Source organism: Myotis brandtii, unplaced genomic scaffold (assembly GCF_000412655.1).
Source record: "Myotis brandtii unplaced genomic scaffold, ASM41265v1 scaffold190, whole genome shotgun sequence".
Taxonomy (NCBI): Eukaryota; Metazoa; Chordata; class Mammalia; order Chiroptera; family Vespertilionidae; genus Myotis; species Myotis brandtii.
In genome coordinates this window covers 2,492,332-2,513,237 of record NW_005357076.1, presented here as the reverse complement: position 1 = coordinate 2,513,237, position 20,906 = coordinate 2,492,332, and the positions used below count along the sequence as shown (strand labels likewise).

Sequence of the window (20,906 nt, the reverse complement as noted above, 5' to 3'; positions counted from 1 at the left end):
TGGAGTCCAGTTTGCCAGTGGGACTTTTTAAATGGAGAGGCCGGTCTAGATCAGGATCCCTTAACCAAGGTGATTCTTCTGAATCGTCTGAGGCATTTTGATTAATTTAGTGGCAAATGCAACAAAATAGTCACTAGGTGATTCTGATGCTCCGTGAAGAACTGTTGAACTAAGTGGTATTTAAAATTCCTGTGGGCTCTAGCACTCTGAGATACTCTGCTCCCAAGCAGTTACAGTTCTTCCTTTCCTATCTCATGTTTCATTATGCGTTTTATCTTCTGCATTTCTCTCACTACCTCATATATTTCACCATTCAGAGAATGGCTTCCAGTAGGTAAAGACTGCATCTTCTTGACCCTTGAAGCCTCAGTAATACCTAAAGTAGACATTAATACCTAAAGCAGACCATGGAATAGGGGCTTGGTAATTTTTCTGGAGCTAGCTTGAAATTACTCTTCCTCTCATAAGCTGAGCATCAATCAACAGATGCAGGGCCCTTTGGCTCCTCAGATGGCCCACTGCATACTTGGAAAAAGTTCCATTTGGATCTCGACAAATGCAGTTAATAAGCAAGAGATTATCCTTCAGACTCAATCCAAGTGGTGGTTGTCGGGGCCTGATTCCTTAGGGTGGGCTTGATTCTAGAGGCGTGATCCATGTCATGGGCTAGGATGAGCACCCTCCAAGCCTGTCCTCCCCACTCCATGTCTGGTCCCTGGAGGGTGTGGAAGGGTGGGGCTGGGAAGGCTGTTTGTTAGTTGCACATATGGCAAAGTTGCCAAGGGGAGCGGGGTTTTAGAGGCCGCACACAGTGGCAATCACATCCAGTCAAATTTATCTGAGAAAATTCAGAAGTCACCTACAAGGATGGCAAGGTGCTCATACTCTGAGAGAAACAGAAATCAGGAGCAGTGGTGGGAACACGTGTGCCCATCCAGGTCCACATGAACTGCATGGCCTCTGACTGTTGCATGGAAGAGTAGGCCCACGCTGCAGTAATTCTAAATTTGTCATTCCTCTGTGCTTTTTGTTTGTTTGTTTGTTTGTTTTTATCTCTCATTTGACAAGCATTCTCACACTTGCATTTGGATGAGATGAATGTGTATATGACCCAGTTCTGCTCTGTGGTCCATAACAGCCCCACTTTGTTCACCCTGGAATCTGTGCTTCAATTAACCCTGAGAAGTTTTAGGGCTTCACAATACGTCTTTTGAACCCAGAGTTCCTGTGGCATTTGGGTTTCTACCAAGCAATGTAGCCACCTTTTTTATATTCTCTTGGTAAACACTCTTCCTGGCCCTTCATTCACAAAGCATGATGTCTGCCTGCCTTCTAGCTCTTACTGGAGCCTAATCCTAGGGCCTCTATGTAAATTTATGTGACATTTTCACTAGAAAATTGCTTAAAAATGAATGATATTTCTATGGTTTACTGTTTTTCACTTTAAGTACGTTTTCTGACAATATGTCTTCTATTAATCATTTAAGCAATAGTAGGAGCCTTAAAGGAGTGTATTCAGAAGCAAGAACCCATGGCTCATTTAGTGCTGTCTAAAAGAATGTCTTATTGATTGGCATCCTCTGTGGGTATGTGATGTAATATTTATAATATGTCACCCCACCATACATCAAAACAGGTATGTCCGTTGTTTCATTTCCATGGGAGATGTTGATTTCTGAGAGGTCTGCTGGGTTTTAGGTCATGTTGTGGCCAACCACTGGACCAGAAATGGAAAGTGACTAGAGTCACAGAGTTGTTGGAAATGGCTTCATAGATGCTTTGGTGTCTGCAGATTCTTTTCTCCCCTCTCCCTCACCACCCCCTTTCCTTCCTCATTCACCCCCTGTGCACCGGGTTAGATTTTCTTGGCACACATCCCCACAGTAAAATGGGCTCATTAAATCTGAATGTGAGCATGAACATATTACCAAGTTGTTGATCAGTGCCCTGGTCCTGCTGGGGCAGGAGCAAAGCCATGCCTGGGGTTTCTCTTTGCCATTCATCATAGATCATGGCTGAGAACTGTCCATGGCCATGTTATTATAGGAGCCTAAACCTGCCCATGCTTTGCTGTGTACACACTGTGCTATTTTGGGATGAATGTTGAATGGAGGTGAATGTGATAACCAGCAGCCTTTGGGGTGTGAGCAGGAAGAGGGTGGGTGAGGCAGAGCTTGGCTTGGGAGACCACCATCATACTAAGAAACCACTGAGGGCCTCCTGTGGACTTCAACACTAGCCAAAAAATGGATCCAGGATGGAAACCTGGGTGCCCAGTGTGTTCTACTTCTTGTCTTCCTTTACAATTCCTTTCTTTCTTCTTACTGCAGGAAAGAAAGTAGCCTGGAAGTCAACAGTACACAAGCGCTAACTTCAGATGTCAAATAAGGGAGGTGGGCTCGTGGTCTCAGCTCTACTTCTGTCATTTAAAGCCTTTGTCATTCATTCTCTTCTGTCACTGCAGTCTTTGGTCAGCCTCTCCTTCCTTGTTCCTCCCCAGTAGGTCCCTCTGTGTTCCTTACAACATTAAATTATTTTAAATGTGACACCCTTTCTTTGTTCTCTCCAAGGGAGCAGCCCAGGGGCCTGCCCAGTGTCTTCAGCACTCCGCCAAAGGGCAGGAGGGAGGGACCCTTTGCAGTCTGTGGGCCATCCTGGGCTACCACCATTTCCCCGCTGAGTAGGAGCTGTAAAACTTGTGGCTTACATAGCCCAGCTAGCATGCTCCAGCTAATCTACAGTCTGGGCTTTGAAGATCACAAGAAAGCAGAGGTCACGACCCAGAGATCAAAGTGACAGAAGCCCACAGAATAATTGCTGGTTACCCTCTGTAGAGGGCCGTGGTGTGTCCTGTGGGTGTATTGTTTGCCCGGCGACTTCAAACATACTGCCCAAATCAGCTGGCCTTTGCCAGTTGTCAGGCATTCATTAATGCTGTAGGTGAGCTCACCTCGGCTCATTAGAGTGAGATCATTGTCATCTCTCTGAGCATCTGGAGTTATTCCACATAGTGTTTGTTCATTACGCTTTGTTCTTTATTGACTTTTTCTTACCATTCTCTTTTACCTGGAGGTGTGAGGAGGCAGTTACATAAGGAAATTGGAGTAATAAGAATGGAGAATATGGATGTATTTATTGTAAATTAACTTTGAGGCTCATAGAAGTCAAGCAAAATAAAGGTTAAAAGAGGCTTAGGCATCATTTAGCCCATTCCCTTCATTGCACAGATGGGGAAACTGAGGCTCAGGAAGGTGGTAGAGACTGAGCCAAGATTGCTCAGCAAGATAATCCCAGAGTCTGGCCTTTTCCTTTGACCTGTTAGTCCCCAAGCTTTTTGTTACGAAGATCTCCCCTCTTTTTTAAAATGTTCTTCCCTGTACTTTAAAGCTTTGCCTCCTAAAAAAAAATAAATAAAAAGCTTTGGCTCTTAAATAAACTGCAATTAAGCCATCACTAACATTTAAAAATTAGTCAGACACATTTAGCAGTTGATCCGTGCTTTGAATCAGCATCAGGTAACCAGGATTACCAATCAGGGTTGATGCAATCCAGTCAAGAGCAAAGACGCTTGATATTTTGTTGGCATGTTCACTCTATTCTTTTAAGCTTGTGAAAGGTTGAAAACAGTACATGGGTCACCCATTACTGTCGTCAGGGGCCCCAGGAGGGCATCAGTAGGTTGCACCATCTCTCCCCCACCTATACACGGGAGCAAGTAGGCAGCAAGAACTAGTGGGAAGAAGCATAGAATGCCATAAATGGAAGGAAGTAGGAAAAAACTCCAGTGATTCCCCCACCCGGGTCCCTCAGAATCTAGAAACTTGGTGTGTCTTGAGTAGAGACTCCTCAGAGAAAGGAACACGCAGCCAGCCCAGGAGCAGGCCGTGCAGATCTGTGGTTGCGTGGTGCTGTGGGTAGCAGTTCTGAGCAGGAGGGAAGAGCATCCTCCTCTTGCTTTGAAGTCTATATGGAAAGTGCCAAAACTTTGGCATTTGGACAGAGAAAAACAAGCAAAGAAGCCTTTCTGCTGTTCTTTTTGTCCCCCTCCCAGTTTGGGGAGTCTCCTTAGAGGAGTCCTTTAAGAAAATGGGGCATTCTGTATGGAAGGAGAGAGAACCTGAGAACTCTGTGGGTCTCACATTTAGACAGTCTGTCTGCAGACAGAAACACATGGGTCTTTAAACACCATCCTTCCCAGGATCCCTGATCTGCTCCCCGTGACCTCACCTTCCATGTCACAGCCAAGTGTGCCTGACTCCCTTCCCCCGGCCCTGGGATGTCGCCCAGCCACCTTGGAAAGGTCAGGGAAATTGGAGTTGCCCTCTGGAGCTCGGGATGGGAGACTCAGAACTTAGATGGATCTCTTTTCATTAAGCAGTGTCCTGGCTTAACAAGCAGTTTTATAAATCTGGAGCTGTCTCCGGGTGTCTCGGGATTTATAGACGGGGGTTTCTGCCATAAAGTGGTTTATGATGGCTGCCTTCTGTGTTATTAGTAGCTGTCTCTTCCTTCAAGCATTGCTGTTTGATAATAGCCTTAAAACACCCAGAATTACTTACCTGCAAGCCCCGTTCCCAATAGCCCCTGTTGACAGTCCGAATAAGTTTACTGCCCTTTTGTTGTACTTTACCTTCAAAACAAACTGATTGAAGCATCAATAGCTCGCGGAAGCTGACAGAGCCACGTCATGTGGACTGGCCCTTGTGATTGCAGGTTATCGGGGAGTTAACCTTCCTGCATTGTTAACTGAAATGTTTTATGTACTATGCAACTTTAGGATACGGCTGTGATAACCTCAGTAACTAAGTCATACATCACGATAAAGAGATTTTGGTGCAACAAATAACCCAGGATTAAATTTACAAGGGTGGAATTGATATTGTAAAAGCCTTCATTCCGTGGCTTCGGGAGGCCTCTCTTGTATTTTTATGGCAAGCTTGTATAATACTCAGGATTGAAGCTGCAGCTTTTGACATCCTGACATGACCTAGAACAAAGGGAAATAGATCTCCTGAGACTGGGATGGGACGGGCAGGCAGAAAGCCCACTGACTTATCACTTGGCAGTAATGTTTGGAACCTGGGCCAAACCACCAACGGGCAGGAATTTCTGGTGGATGTGGCCACTGTCCGCGTTCTGTCTGCCGCAGGTACGGGGCAGGGCAGACCCCTCACAGAATTGGGAAGGAGACTCTTTGCTACCTTACCAACCCCATCATCCCAGAACTGTTATTTTTCATGCTGTGATTTGTCACTTGGACGGGGGTTCTCCGCAGGACCAGCAGCCTCAGCCTCACCTGGGAATTTATGAGAAATGTAAATTCCAGGCCCCTCTCCAGACGTAGTGAATCAGAAACTCTAGGGCTGGGGCTCCCGTCTGTCTTTCAACAAGCTTGTGAATCACTGTATTAGGATAGAAGCCCCTTGAGAGCAGGGACCTTGTCTCATTTGTGCATCACCTAGGCTCAGCACCTAGTACAGGTGGTAGCTGCCTACTAATTATTTGTTGGGTGAATCAATGTATGAGTAAGTAAGTAAAAGATGACATCTCTAAGGGAGAAAGTTTGGACCCTGGGCTGAGTCTCAGACCCAGTATTTGGGGCAGGCTTTCCTAGTGTTCCTCAAATCTTTCTAAGCAGGAACCACCTGGACACCCCAGGCTGGCTGTCAGGTGGGAGTCAAGTCAGCCCTATATCAGGGTGACAGGAAGCCTGTTTCATGGCTGTTTCTGTGATTGTATCAGAAGAGTGCTCTGAAAACAGCAGCTCTTTCTCATCTACCATTTTAACTAGCTTAAAAGCCATCTCTCTCTCTCTCTCTCTCTCTCTCTCCCCGCTCTCTGATTTGAGGGCTGGGATCCAAAGTGGGGTGAAATGACAATGCTCTCTCTCTCTCTCTCTCTCTCTCTCTCGCGCGCGCCCCTCTCTGATTTGAGGGCTGGAATCCAAAGTGGGGTGAAATGACAACGTGCTGTCTGTTGTCACCGTGGTTCCTGGCAGCCCTGTGAAGACATCTTTCACTCCATCATTAAACACTGGCTGGGTTTGTAATGCTGATGTTTTCTTCACCTGAATATTCATCTTTTCCCACCCTACACTTAGTGGGTGTCTTTCCTCCTTAGAGCGTCACGCCTGACATATTGTTTCCATCTGTACGTGTCTTTACTTGAAAAAATCTGTTGTCATCCAGACTTTGCCATACCAGCAGAAGACGGAATTCTCTCTGACGTTGACTGAGGCCAGCGGGAGTTCTGCTGGAGGAGAGAAAAGTCACCTGGGCTCCTTGTGGAAATTTCTGGATTGGGATAAGGTTAAGGACATTTGGAGAGGGGAGGGAGAGGCTCAGGGAGAAGTAGAAAAAAGGTAATAGATTGAGGCCAGAGAGGAAGCAGGAAGTAGATAGTCAAATTTCCAGGACCTCAGATGTTGGGGTATAGAGTTCTGGGGATGAAAAGTATACCTCCAAAGAATTTTAGAGCATTTTGACTTTAAATGACTAACATGGAGGTTATCGCTAGAGATCTCTAAGTCGTTGTCTCTGGTGTTTGAGTGATCAGCTATCTTTCCCCTAGAGAAGCGTTGGAGGTCACATGTGATGTCAGAGCGGGGCCTGTCCTGGGAACCCAGGGCTCCCCTGAAAAGGGAGGTACCCTACTTACCCCAAGTCACATCTGCACTGAGAAGCTAATGCTTGGGGTTGCTTTAGGGTTTGTTTCTTTGAAGCCTACTTGTCCTCCTTCAGCTATTAGTTTTTAATTATTAGGCCCCTTCCTCTGTGCTTCCAAAACTACTGCATAACTTCAATCTTGGTACTTAGCTATGCTGTTTCTAATTTCTCTGTGTGAGTCTGTCATGCCGATGACACTGAAAACCCCCCTAAATGCAGGGACCATATCTAGGGCCTGGCACATAGTAGGTGCTCAAGAAATACTTGTGCAAGAGAAATGAACTTGTATTTTATTGAGTTAATTCTGATGCTACTTTGCAAGATGGCCTGAGGGTGAGCAAAAAACGTTTGTTCCTGCCTTCAAGAAGCTTATAGTTTAGGTGAGGACATCAACGGAACTAAATTGCCAAATACCAGACACACTGCATGGAACTTTGAGGTGGTCACCCACCCTCCTGAGCTGTCTCTGCCTGTTCTCTTCCAGATGCTTTGTTCTTCACAAGCTGCCCAATTTAAAGTTCTTGGATGCCAGGAAAGTAACCAGAGAAGAACGAGAGGAAGCTTTGGTCAGAGGGGCGTTCATGAAGGTGGTGAAGCCCAAGGTAAGCTGCCTAGGTCATGGTCTTCTCGAGGGATTTGTGTCTCACCTCACAGGTACTCTTGGAGCATGGAGGGTGTGCTTCCATGTATTCAGAATGCAGGAGAGCTCGTCCATGGGTACACTGTTAGCCAAACAAGAAGTAGGACTGGGTACACACTGGGTCTTCCCAGTCTAAGAGGACCTTATTTGTAAGGTGATTTCACTTGGATGGCTTGTTTACTGGTAAAGCAGCACCTTGCACAGCCAATGGTGATGTCCCAGGAGTAGGTGGGATTTCAGGCCTCTTTCTTAAAGATGGTTCATTTATAAGATGGTGCCTCTGCAGGTCTGGAGCTGAGAAAGGGGAAAGGGGAAAGCGCTGAGCATGTGTGCTTTCTCAGGTGGCTGGGATTCCTCTAGCACCTCACAGGGGTCCCTTCTTTCCTGGGACCAAAGGGGAGACACAGGAGAGGGATTTTCTTGGTTCCACAGCTGAGAACTCAACAGCTCTCAGAGATCCTGGTAGAGGGAAAGTGCGTTTTTCTGACAATGGGACTTGGGACTGGTGTGTGCTCCCTCCAGGTAGCTTTCTAGGGTTCATGGAAATGATGCTCACTGACCTGTCAGGCTGAGTCTGCCCTGAGGCCATGGAAGTGACCATGGGTCATCTTAATGCCAACATTGATGAGGCAGGGGGGGCTTGGCTCTCAGACCCAAGGAGATTTCTAAGGACATGGACAACTATCTTATTAGGAGGAATTGGGGTCCTTCTATAAGGCCTGAGGGTGGGGCATGGACTTGATGACACTTGGTGACCCCAATGGAGATCCATCCCTGCCCTGGGGCTCTGTGGAGTGACATTGTCATTTCCTGTGGGATCCTGGCATGCGTGTTGAAAACATTGTCCCAGAAAGCCAAGAGGTCCCGTTTTCCCTCACTTATTGACTTGCAGTGCTCTGCCCAATATTGGGAATGACTGAGAGGGAAAGAGAAAAAAACAAACAGGACCAAAACCGAAAGAGCAAAACCTCTCTGTCAAGTTGCTCAGCTGGCAGCAGACCTCAGGCCACGTTCTCGCCCTGAATCCGTGAGGTGCAACTTATTTCCCATTGTGCTGAATACGATTGCTGGCAGTTGTGGAAAGATGCAACGCGGAGGGTGTAATCCTGGCAGATAAATGTATCGTTACCTGTTTCAGCATGTGGGAAATTAATTGAGCGATTCGTTTTGTAGTTATTAAAGTGTTAACAGTTTTCCTTAACGAGGCATATTTGACATATTGCTCATGGCTGCCTTCAGATATTTCAGCTCTTGTAATTTTGGTCCAAAGGAAATAATTTATTTCTTGGCTCTTTTTTTGTTTTGTTTTTTGTTTTTGTTAAAAGATTCCAGAGACAGCTGCATCCCCAAAACCAACAAAGAACAACAAATGAGCTGCCTATAATACCTTGGGTTCTTGCCCCTCTTACATTTCTCACCTTCACATTCACAGACACTTTATAAACTAGGTCAGAATTTCTTCTGCTGTCATTGTCATTGACATGGGCAGCTCTGTTGTCACTGGAAATCTGAAGGGGTTCCAGATACCGTATTGGAGTGGGGCTCTCTGTGTGTGTCCACCATGGTTCTGGGGTTCCTTGCCTACAGAGGGAAGGGAGCGCTGGCTTATTCTGCAGTTCCATAATTCAAGCCTGGAGACCTTCATCGGGCTGCCCAAGTCACCCGCTAGGAATTGCTGGAGCTTTTCCTGTGTGTTTGACCACAGAGCCCACATTCTCCATCTGATTTATTACCCCGGAGCAGGGAGCTAAACTGTTTTTCATGCACCTCTGGGTTCAAACAGAACCTCATCGGAGGCCTAGATGAAGACAGCGGGAGAAAGCAGGGCTGTTCTGTTGGAGCAGAGATGGCGGCAGGATCAGGGGTTGGTGGGGAGGGGGAGCTCTGGCATCCTCCCCAGTCTTTGAAAGCAAATGGGACTGGCTCCTTAAAATCGGTAATAGCTGGTTCTCTGAGTCATTAGCAACTTAAGCAGAAATGCTCTTCAAAGCCCCACATTAGTTTCTAGTCAATTATAGAATTAGCTCATGTTTGTAATTGACTCTCACATCTTTATTAACGGCATTAAGCTTTACAGTAGGCACGGATTGAGGAGAAGCGGAGGCACTCTGCGAAAGCGTGAGGATCTTCGGTGGTTACCTTTTTGTGGTCACATGATCTCCAAACTGGACTGGACTTCAGTAATCACCTGGTCTGAGATCTCATTTACTGGGTGAAGGAATAGGGAGAAGATGGAGTGTCCTTAGGTGCCCAGAGCCCCCTGAGGCAGACTAGGATTAGAACCCCGGGATGTGGGACCAGAACCCTGGAATATGGGATTAGAACTCTGGGATGTGGGACCAGAACCTAGATGTGGGATCAGAACCCTGATGTGGGACCAGAACCTAGGGATGTGGGCTTCCACTTAAGTGTTCTATTTGCACCATGATCCTTCAAGGGCGCCAGAGGATTTCTCTGGCTTCCTGGCCTGATAACAAACTGTAAGCCTCTCTTGATGGCAGGCAGTTCCCTATTGTCTGTTTTCAGAGATGCTCACCAGGACTTTTCTTGCAGCTAGAGAGAGGCCAAATGAGCTCCTTGCTGAATTAATAATGTTAAAAAGGCTGGTTCTCGCCTGCTCACAGTATATACAGACATGTGTTTGTTCCTATGCAGGTGTGTATATACGCTTTCCATCTCTGTGTATATATACATATGTATGTTCTGGGAGGTATGTGTATGCCTGGATTCGGCTCCTAAGTGGAGAGCAATTTCCTCCCTGTGAATTGCGACGCTATGCTGAGCGCACTGGGTGAAGACCTATTTTTCATAACAGCGTCAGACTCTCAAGTTGGCTCCTGTCCTTTCCAAGGCGGCGGCCCGTTGTGCTTATTCAGCAGGAGGCTCTGATGGATGATCAAGGGGGCCGTGATTTGGGGAGCTGTTTTCATTTTATTCCTGACATAACGTATTTGGGAGGATGGAAAATGCCTCTCCCATCACAGCCCGTGCCATGGAGGTAGGGAACAGGCAGCGTGGGCTCTTGGCTAATGCAAATGCAGACTCATCCAGGATCTAATAAGCCCCGAGGTCCCGGAGGTTTGATTTGGTACCTGGCAGGCCCTGGCACTTGAGTGCGAGCTCTCTCTTGCTCTCTCTCAGCTGACACAGTTCTTCATCCCTGCCTTTGGCTTTTGTTGTTTAAAAGCCACCTTCTGTCTGAGCTCTGATTGTTCTATAGAAGGCTGCTATCATTCATTAGGGAGTGATAGTTAATGCTACAATGGGCTCTTCTAGACCCTCAAGTGTGTGTGTGTGTGTGTGTGTGTGTGTGTGTGTATGTTGTTAGTTAATGGACTTACAGCAGCTAGGCTTTGTTCATTTCCCAGAATTATAAAGAAAATATGTATCTTTGTCCAATATTGGCCATTGAATCATGCCATTGTCCATGCAGAGAGCACCAAGCTGGGCACAGAGAAGGCTGAGGCCCTGCAAAGAGCGGCTTCTGTAATGACCAGTCCGTGACCCCCTCGCCACACGAGAAACACAGATCAAAGTGGTGCAGGGGCCTGTCCAGGAGGGCATGCATGGCGGACACTCCAGCCCTGCACATCAGAGAGACGGCTCAAGGATTCGACAGTCAGAATTGCTTAATTATGTCCTGGCTTTGTAATTATTCATCCCTGTTCTGGCAAAGAGCACAGTTGTCATTTCTCTGACATAATTATTTAAAGCTGAGCCCTCTTGTTTACAGGCACAGGCATGAAGTTGGCTACCAACTATTTAATCTCCAGGACCTTATGGGAGCAACGGGGGGAGTAACTACAGGGGCAGCTGGACTGAGAATCACAGCCCACTTTAGAAAGTGTTCTAACATGTGTATTTTTGCTTATAATCATGGCCATTCTCTTATAGGTAAGATATGGAAACAGGTGTGTCCATGAGTGCAGATCGGTCCTTGAAAATATGTCAGCCTGTCTTTATGCAGGCATGCGTGGGTTTCCTAGCATGTGTAGTTTGTGTATTTGTGTAGTGTTTTATAGTTTGCATACGTGTCTGTGTATCTTTGGGTATTTGGGGTGTATAGTGTGTGTGTTTATAAGTGAGAGGAATGGGTGAGGGAGGAAGACTGTTTCATTAAAGGAATAAACTTCTGAATACCTGTGCCTTCCATAAATCTTTTCTATTCTCTTCCTTAAACTGAAAGTTGAACGCTATTCCGGTCTGAGGATTTACCTGCTGTCGGCTCTGTGAGGGCTGGGGCTTTTCTGTTCCACTCTCATGTCTGCGGTGCCTGGTCTATAGCAGAGACTCGGCCAATTCTCCTCCCAAGAATAAACCGTGGACAGAACCTGCTGGAAGATCCATCATGAAAGGTGGTCCCGTGTTTGTTGTTGCTTGACTGTGGTCCTCTGGAAAGGGGGCCTCTGCCTTAAGGAACATTAACCACCTGAATCTGTGTGTTGGCAGAACAGACAGAATCTGGGCTACATAGTTGTTTTTCCAAAGGATTTACCTGGTATTTGTTATGACAGCAAAACCTCTAGCTGCCGTGATCACTGGGCCTCGGCTTCTTCACTGGGTGGCATTGCTGGGGAGGCTTTTTTGCACTGCTCACGTTCTCTGAGTCCTTCTCTCAGAGTCCACTTGGTCCTCATAGGGCTTTTAGGAAAGAAAAGTAGCTTTTCTGAGAAAACATGTTGGGGCGCTCCACAGTCTGTGTACAATTAAAATGAGATTTCCCCTCTCTTAGCTGTTATTGGTTTCTGTGTGTTTGTTTTGTGTGTGTGTTTTGTTTTGTTTTTGTCTTATCATAAAGGAGCACTGCCTAGTGCAGTGATGGCGAACCTATGACACGCGTGTCAGAGGTGACACGCGAACTCATTTTTTTGGTTGATTTTTCTTTCTTAAATGGCACTTAAATATATAAAATAAATATCAAAAATATAAGTCTTTGTTTTACTATGGTTGCAAATATCAAAACATTTCTATATGTGGCACGGCACCAGAGTTAAATTAGGGTTTTTCAAAATGCTGACACGCCGAGCTCAAAAGGTTCGCCATCACTGGCCTAGTGGCTTGTTTGGCTCAGTTAGCTGTTTTTAAATGCCTAGCCTAGTTCTTTACTAAATACTCCCTTTTTCTAAACTACAGTGTATATGTCTCTCCTATCTTCTGTTCGCCTTATCTAGTCCAATTGCAAACATGTAAAAGGTTATCAGAAAACACCTCTAGATTGATTGCAATTACTAGCATTTACTCTATACTTAATATTTTCAAGAATAGATATTTTACATAAAGCCCGGGTCTGCCTGTAAATAAATATTCTAATAACTAAATAAACCACATATATACAGCGGAATAGACAATAAGTCCATCTATGTTGAAAGCTCTCTATTATGCTAAGTGTTCAGAAGAAAACCAATGTTCCTTATTTTCTGGAAATCTCCAACTACCTGAAAATGTTAGTGTTTTATAGTTCTTTTATCTTTTTGCACAAATGTTGTTGTCTAGAGACATATTCAGAGTCTATTTTCAATTTTTTATAGTAAATTTTGAAGGGAGGAAATTTTTAAATTAACTTCTTTTTTGGAAGATGCCTGGGCGGTATGTTTAGAAACAACTCCAGGAGCCAAAGATGTGCAGTTCGTTTGTTTTTCATTGTTCCTCCTGATTTCACAGTTTGCCGCATTCATCTTGTGGGGATCACTTACAGGTTTTGTATTTCTCTATTTTAGCACCAAGCTTCCCTGTATCTCAGGTAAATGCTTTCAGAGTATTGCTCTTTAAAGGCAATTTTGGTCACTTGTCATTGCCTTGCTCTTGGGTAGCAAATCTCTGAAACCAGAGACAGACTGTTGCATAAAAGTTGTGTCTCTCATGCCCTGGCAAGGCCCTATGGACAGAGAATTGAAATCCACAGTAGAGAGAAGAAAAGTAAAACAGTGGCAGCTGGTGCTGGTGGCAGCCTTTCAGAGCCACCCCCCGAAATCCCTGGGGCCTGGTCAGGTTATGAGCACATAGTAGGTCTCACTCTCTATTAAGCCAAATGCCTGGTGAGATTTTGTGGTGTTTCTGTTGGAATCATTGGCTTTTACTGCATCCCAATGGCCCAGCTCTACACTTTTCCTCTTTTTGGCCGACAACATGCTCACTTTTGTCCAAGGATATTTGGGCAGACACATGCCTAGGGGATCATGGAAGGAAGAGGCCCTTTGCGGGGAATTAGATAAGTCTTCCTAGATACTTCCTAGATACTCTGGAACCTGAAAATAGGGAGAAGTGCAGTAGATTTCATCATTTGTCTAAAATCGTTCGCTTTCTGCCCTTGCCATGGCTTCCCTCTATGGCAGGAGTACACTTCTCCATCCCACTGACTTTGGCTATGACACTTTGGCCAAGGGGATGTGTGTGGAAGTGACAGCATGCCAGTTCTGGGCCAATGCTCTGTGAGATACTCTGTGTTTTCACTCACCCCTCTTTTGTGTCTGCCATTTACTGTGAAAATAACGTGAGACTCACACCGAGCAGACCTGAACCTGACCCTGAACTACCCCAACCAATCCCAGACCTCAGCATAAGAAATAACTGCCTCCTGGAAGTCACTGTGAGTTATGGAATAGTGTTACTAGAGAAGCCTGAGAGACACAGGCCAACCATCCACACACGCTGCCCTCTGGTCTCCCCTGGCACTTGATCCAGAGCTCTTAACTGGGACACAACTTGGGTTTTAGTGAAGTTAGTGGCAGTGTTGGGTGTCACAACACCAACTTCTGTAGCTTTCTGGATGCTTAACTAGTTAGAATCACAAGACTAGCCTTAGGGTCAACTGGCTGCCTTGGGGTGCACTATGGCATGTATTGAAACATTTCTGCCCTGTGAGTAAAAACAACAACTAGCATGTATTAAATGTCCACTGTGTACTAGATACTGTACAAGCAACTTAAAAATATCCTTGAATTTGAATCTGCACATGAGGAAACTAATGTTGAGAGAACTTACAACAACACCTAAAATTATAGTTCAAGGTAGAATCAGACTCTTCCTTTGCTCTGCCTAGGCCTCAGAGCTCCTGGTGTCTCCCCTGTATCCCTTACATTGCATCACCTAGGCATGGAGATGTGATGGGAGGTAGAAGTAAAAGAGCAAGAAGACCAGATCATGGAAGGGAGCCCAAGGTAACTTGGTGATTTTTCAATTTGACCTTGCCCTGTGACCACTCCCCCAAGCCCATTTTGGTGAAATACATGGGCGAGGCAGAGGATTGGAGGAGCCAGGCTGAGAAGGGTTCTATTCTGCCATCACATGGGGATGAGGAGGAAACCTGGCAGGGTCTGAAGGGAGAGGAGAGGAAGAGCAGGTCTGTGTTGTTCCCTGGATGTCTGGGGGAGGGAGCAGAGTGCTCTGTGCACAGCAGGTGTTTGGGAAATCTGTGCAGAGGCAGTTGCTGGCTGGACACTGTTCAGAATTCAGACCACCCAGATGTGGTGGTGCTCAGGTGGCCACAGAGGCCAAAGAGCTGGGGCTGAGAGCCCTCTTTCTGGGGCTGCTGGGAGGGGTCCGTGTGGCTGCGAGCAGCTCAATGCTGGGATAAGGAGAAAACCTATGGCTGTCGAAGGCCCAGTGGTTAACTCCCCTGGTGATGGGTACCTGGTGTTCTAAAAAGTACCTTGACATCTTTTTGCCCAAAGTACCCTATCCCCTATGGTATCAGTTGCCTCAGGTTTGTTTGTTTATCTTTTAATATATTTTTATTGATTTCAGAGTGGGAGAGGGAGAGATAGAAACAACAATGATGGGAGAGAATCATTGATCGGCTACCTCCAGCATGCTCCCTATTGGGTATCAAACCTGCAACTTGGGCATGTGCCCTGACTGGGAATCGAACTGTGACCTCCAGGCTCGTAGGTTGATGCTCAACCATTGAGCCACACTGGCCAGGCAAGTTGCCCTTGTTTTAAGGAGTAAATTTAAGCCTTCTTAACTTGGTTATGAAAAGTCCTCATTGATGTGACCTCTGGTAATGATTGAGATGGGGCCTCAATAGCCAATTATATCTGTATTCTGTATATTTCCAACTTGACCTTTTCTTGATCCACTTTAGAAGATGGGTGTTGGTTTTTTGCTTTTGCACTTTAGGTTTTTTTATTATTTCTTTTAAAAACTAAGCCTGAAAGGAAAGAGAAGAGGAAAACAAAGATGCTTCTTTAAGAAAGTGGGTTCCCACAGAGTAAAGTTGGGGTGCTGATGTAAAGTTCCCCATGTTTACAGCTAAGATTACCCCGGATTCCCTATGCAGCTTCAGGGCTTGGCAGGGAGCTGCTCTTGGCAGGTGCATTGGTGAGTTTGAACAGCACCTTCTCCTTAACATGCGTTGCTCCACTTACCCCCACCCCCACTGAGTTTTGCTTTCAGCCTGGTGATTAAGGCCAGTGATGAGGAGAAGTTGGTTGGAAAAACAGAAACAACTTGTCTAGGAACAGAAGAAAAGGCCAGCAGTGGAGGTGTGCGTGATGGGAGAGCATGAATGTCTTCACTCCTCAGTTAGATCAGGGCCCTGCTCTCTGCCCTGCTGAAGTCTGTGGCTTCATAAAGCTCTGCCTGGCTTAGAGAGTCTCTTCTGGGCCGTGGGAATATCAGATGGCAGGGACTGAACCTCAGGGCAGGTAGGCATCCTGGAAGAGGAAACCTGGGGATGGATGGCTCGCTAGGAAACACATCAGGAACCGATGTGTTCTGACACTCACTTTGATGATGTGTTAATACTCTTTGCAATTCTGTGGCTAAGGGAGAAGGAGAACATAAAGATGACATTGTCCTAATTTCTGCTCTTGAGTTCTTATCATTTCCAAACCGCCTGCAACTAATAGCAGGTGTCCTCGTTTGTAGGGCTGCCATAATGAAATACCACACTCTGGGTGACTTAAGCAACAGAAATTAATTTCTCATAGTTATGGAGGCTAGAAATCCAAGGCAAGGTGCTGGCAGGATTGGTTTCTTCTGAGGCCCCTCCCCTTGGCTTGCAGATGGTCACTTTCTTGCTGTGTCTCCCCCCCGCCCCCCTGCCCCATGGCATCTCTCTGTGTGCTCACATCCCCACTCTCTGTGTGTGTCCACATTTCCTTTTCTTATAAGGGCACTAGCCACACTGGAATAAGACCCATCCAGTGGCCTCACTTTAGCTCAGTCCCCTCTTTAAAGGCCCTGTCTTTAAACATAACCATATTCTGAAATACTGGGGGTTAGGACTTAATGTATGATTTTTTTGGGGGGCGGTATATACTTTAGTCCTTAACAACAGAGAAGAAGGGTGAACTTTAAGAAGATGTAAAAGAAAACTCATGTAAGCTCAGTGAGGAAGGGATGTCTCTAATATTTAACATTTACTTGTTCTTTTCATTATCCCCAAAAGCCTAAGAAGCAAAGAAGTAGTTAGGATAAAGTAGTAGGATAATCTTAGGTTATCCAACTTGAATGCAGGTAAAAGGCTTCACAAAGTTTGAAGGAAATAAACACTTGATCTGTTTGTCTGAATGTGGCTAATGCATACATTTCAGGGTACCATCCAGGTGAGTTCCAAGCAGGCATATGCAGGGATTAGTAGGAGCTCCAAGAATGGCACTTCCTTCCTCCACAGAGTAGGCTCAGAGGAGATGCTTAGAGGAGAGCTTCCTCTCATTTTTAAAATGACCTTTATTTCTAGAGGAGCCCTTTGCCCTGAATGGTTCCTTGAGGAGTTAAAAGAAGCTGCTTCATAGGGAGAAGAGTTATGACACATCCCCACTGCTCCCTGCCTGTTTCTCTAGCGAGCTTATCTCTCTGCCAATAACTCCAGGAATACCCAAGCTCCCAGGTACCCGTTGGATCTGGTGGGAGAGCTGGTTACAACATTCTAGGAAGTAGGTTTTTGCCTCTCCATTGTTTTATCTACCCGTGGTTACCATGGCTTACTTCTGGGGCCCATGGACATGCTCCCACTCCAAACACTTCATCACTGTCCCTCTGACCAGGCCAAGGCGTGTTTCACAAGCATGATAGAGCAGGTCTGCCCTTGGGGTCCCTAAACGCTGGAGTGCAATTAGCTCCTTTATTTGCTTTTCTTGCTCCTGGCAGTAGAGTGTCTTAGATGAACAGAGGGCACAGGCAGTAATGCACAGGTGCTGTGTAATCGGGGCTTCCTGTTGATTTAGCCACATTCCATGCTCTTGTCCATGATAGCAATACACCCAGCCTTTTACCAAGGATATTTTAGGCTAATTTTATTTTTCAGGTGAATTTTGACATATGGCAGTAGATTTTGAGCTACCTTGCCTGAATTAGAATTCATTATTTCTTTCAATGGTGAACTAATGCTCCTGTCTAGGCTTTAAAGCTGTATGTATGTTTTTTCTCTCCTGAGGTGGGGAATTTTAAGTGGGGCTTCTACTTCATGTCACCTTCAACTCAGGAGTGAAATTTAGAAGTGAGTCACTTTTTTTGTTGTGGCATTTTGCATTGTCACACAGCTATCTGGCTTAGCGACCTCTCCCATGTTTTATTGGGCCCATTTTTATTCATTTCTCCCCACCACCCAACCTTCACTTTTGTTTTTGATGTGATTCAAGGAGTTGCCTCCAGCTGTTCTTTGGGGAAGGTTTAAAATCTGAATTTATTGTGGCTCTGGTAGCCCATGGAAAACCTATGATTCTTACTTCGTTCAGTAGCTGCTGTCAGACCTGCTTTTCCATTTAGGGGTCAGCCCTACTCCAAGTTTCAGGATTACATTCAGGTTTGCAATAAAGGCTGAACTTCTACCTTCTGCTACCCATCTCTCCATTGTTAATACAGGGAATATAATGCCTCCCTCCACGTTTGTTGTGAAGATTAAATGAGGTAATATGTGTAAGGAGCTGATTCAGTCCATAGAAGGTGGTATTGCCCTTATACTCTGGTGGTTTAACTGAGTTTTATACTTAAATGAAATGTTTCTGAGGCTTTTACTAAGCATCTACCTCCTGATGAGAGTAAAACACCTACAAGGAAGGAATATGGGAGGAGAAAGAAAGCCCTGGTTCATTTTAGGGAAGCTGGGCCCCTGAGTTTTGGGTTTCCCCAGGCACCACACCGGCTATTTTGTTCTTGTGGTGATGGTGGAGGGGAAGCCAGGGCAAAAGGGGGTGCAGGGGAAGCCAGTGTGGTCAGGACAGTGGGGTTCCACAGTCACTGGTGCAAACAGGGACAGCAGCAGGGCCCGCCTGGTGCAAAATAAGCCCTTAAGCCCTTTCGTTTGGGTGACCTTGGACTCAACTCTCTTAATCCTCTTCCAACTCCCTTGGTGAATCTGAAAATCAAGGCTGATATTTAGATCCTGGAATTTGTCGCTGCAGTAAGCCCGCTTTTGCTCCTTGGTAACACGGAGAAAACCGGAGAGCGAAATCTGGGGGCTTGTAACACACGTCCAGAGAACATGATCTCAGCGTTAGAAGGGCTTTAAAAACCCAAGGTTGAGATATCAGATCTCTGGATAATTAGAAAAGAACCAAGGGCTATAGTACACGAAGCCACTTTTTTTAAAAATCTGTTTCAGTTCAGTATAAGATTTAAAATAAAGGGATTTCTACACTCATTCTAATTTTCAGTTGTGGGATGTTTTGGAAAAGATTATGTTGCAAATTGTATTTTTCTTTCTTGCATTCAGAAAACCCTCACTGGCAGTTTGTGACGCCTGCCCTTGAGATTACAGAGGCCTAATCTGAGCGCTAGGCACCGCGTTTGCTCAGGTACAGATGGGTAGGCTAAGCAGAGCGGACGAAGAATGAAAAGCTTTCCTTCTTTGCATCCCCTCCCTCTTCTTTTGCACATTACATGACTAAATGTGCAACTTTGTTCGCGTAACTGCTACAAACAGTTCACTGTGTAGGCCAAACGCTCTCTAATGCAGTAAAATTAAGAAATAATATGCTTTGAAAGTGATTTATGAGTGTGGTTAAACTGCCAGATTTACAAAGAAATAGTTCAGATCTTGGGAAGCCTCAGGAGTCACGTCAAAAATGAATTTGACCATGATTTAAACTGCTACTCTTCTTACATGACATTTAATATGTGTACTTTGGAGGCCCATATGTCTTTAATAAAATAGCATTAAGTTTTAAATATGATATGAATGCAGCCAGTTTCTAAATTCATAACCTTTTCTACAACTCCAAAATGCTAACCAATAGGGGAGTCATACACGCAATAAAACATAAACCTTAGAAAATAGCTTTTTATTAAAATGGTTAGACAGTTGGCAGCAAGGTTGCCGTGTAATAAATACTTACAGCGTTGTGGGTTTATCAGACATTGTTTACCCTGCAAGCAACCTGGACCAGACAACTAATTATAACCCCTGCGCAAAAGCAGTTCATGCTAAGTCCCCCGAGTGTGTCAGAGAGGCAGCCTAGTGTTTCTGAGAGTCCTGGACAAGTTGTCCAGAAATTTGGGTTCTAATCCCTCTCTACGACTTAAAGGAAAGTGACTTCGAGCAAGATACTCCATTTCTGTAAATTTCTCCAGTCTGTGAGATGGGGACAATGACATCTGCATGTAGGTTTGTTGTGACAATAAGAAACAAGTTCCTGCGATGCTGCTGACACAGTGCCTGGCACATAGTAGGTGCTCAGTTAAGAGAAGCAACTGTTTTGAAAGACATCTTTCATAAAAAATTAACTTAGGCAAGATCTTCGGGTCCCTTCCATCAGCGATGTTCTATAACAACTCCAGGGTGGCACTTCGGAAAGGTAAGCCATTAGCCAGAGATCCAGGTGAGCTTCCCGGAGAAGGAGTAGGAAGCTCCTTGCTTTGCTCACCTCTCAAAGGCACAAGCATGACAGACATGACAGAAGGCAGATTTAGTTCAGGGGGAGCAGAAGCTGTAGCTGGTGGCCACCATCTCTTAGCTGTTCCTGGAGATGGACAGGAGGTATACAGTGTGGCCTCTTCCTGCCTTCTGGGTCTCCAGTTCATAGTGAGTTATTCTTGTAAGGCTTTGCAATCTTCATGTTTCTTAAATGTTTATGTGCAGCTTGTTTTTCTGTATCTCAGGGGAAATGGCCAGGCTGGCAATGGTCTGACTGTGTTTGTCCCTGCAAGCAGATATTACCACCCTCCACAAACTTCCTAGGAAGGAATTCCCGAATTTCCTAAAAGGGGAATTGCAAGTTACATCTGAGCTTGGCCTTTGCATGATAATTAAAGATTAAATGGCCCAGGGACCATTTCATTCTGTTTTATTTTATTTTTATATATTATTAAAGCAATGTTATGATCTCATTAAGGGAAATTAACAAATAAACTCTTTTAACTGTATTCCCTCTGTGCTAACTCTATGACTTTTCATTTTTCTCTGATCTTTTGCAAACCATATTTCTTTCTATAGCTACTTTATGTGTTTAATGCTCTTCTTTTTTAACCTCATATATTTATTGTGCCAATTTGTAGTCCTCAAATTTTTATTTTTATGGACTTTACAGTTCTTCATCAAATTGGTAGAAATACCATCAGTTATGAAACCATTTTCCCACTGAATTAGATTTTAATCATATGTAGAAAACACTCCTGTGTGTGTGTGTGTGTGTGTGTGTGTGTGTGTGTGTGTGTGTGTG

General features: G+C 45.2%; 1 protein-coding gene across 3 annotated transcripts in view; it reads left to right on the top strand.

Annotated features, from left to right (window-relative positions):
- The window catches only part of LOC102245006 (chromosome unknown open reading frame, human C10orf11), a 1,043,798-nt gene that overhangs the window by 577,621 nt on the left and 445,271 nt on the right, over positions 1 to 20,906 (top strand). For all 3 annotated transcript variants that reach the window (XM_005864646.2, XM_014538350.1, XM_014538351.1), the window contains one exon: positions 7,150 to 7,267. In XM_005864646.2, coding sequence (XP_005864708.1) covers positions 7,150 to 7,267 — 118 coding nt within the window. The remainder of the gene's footprint in view (positions 1 to 7,149; positions 7,268 to 20,906) is intronic.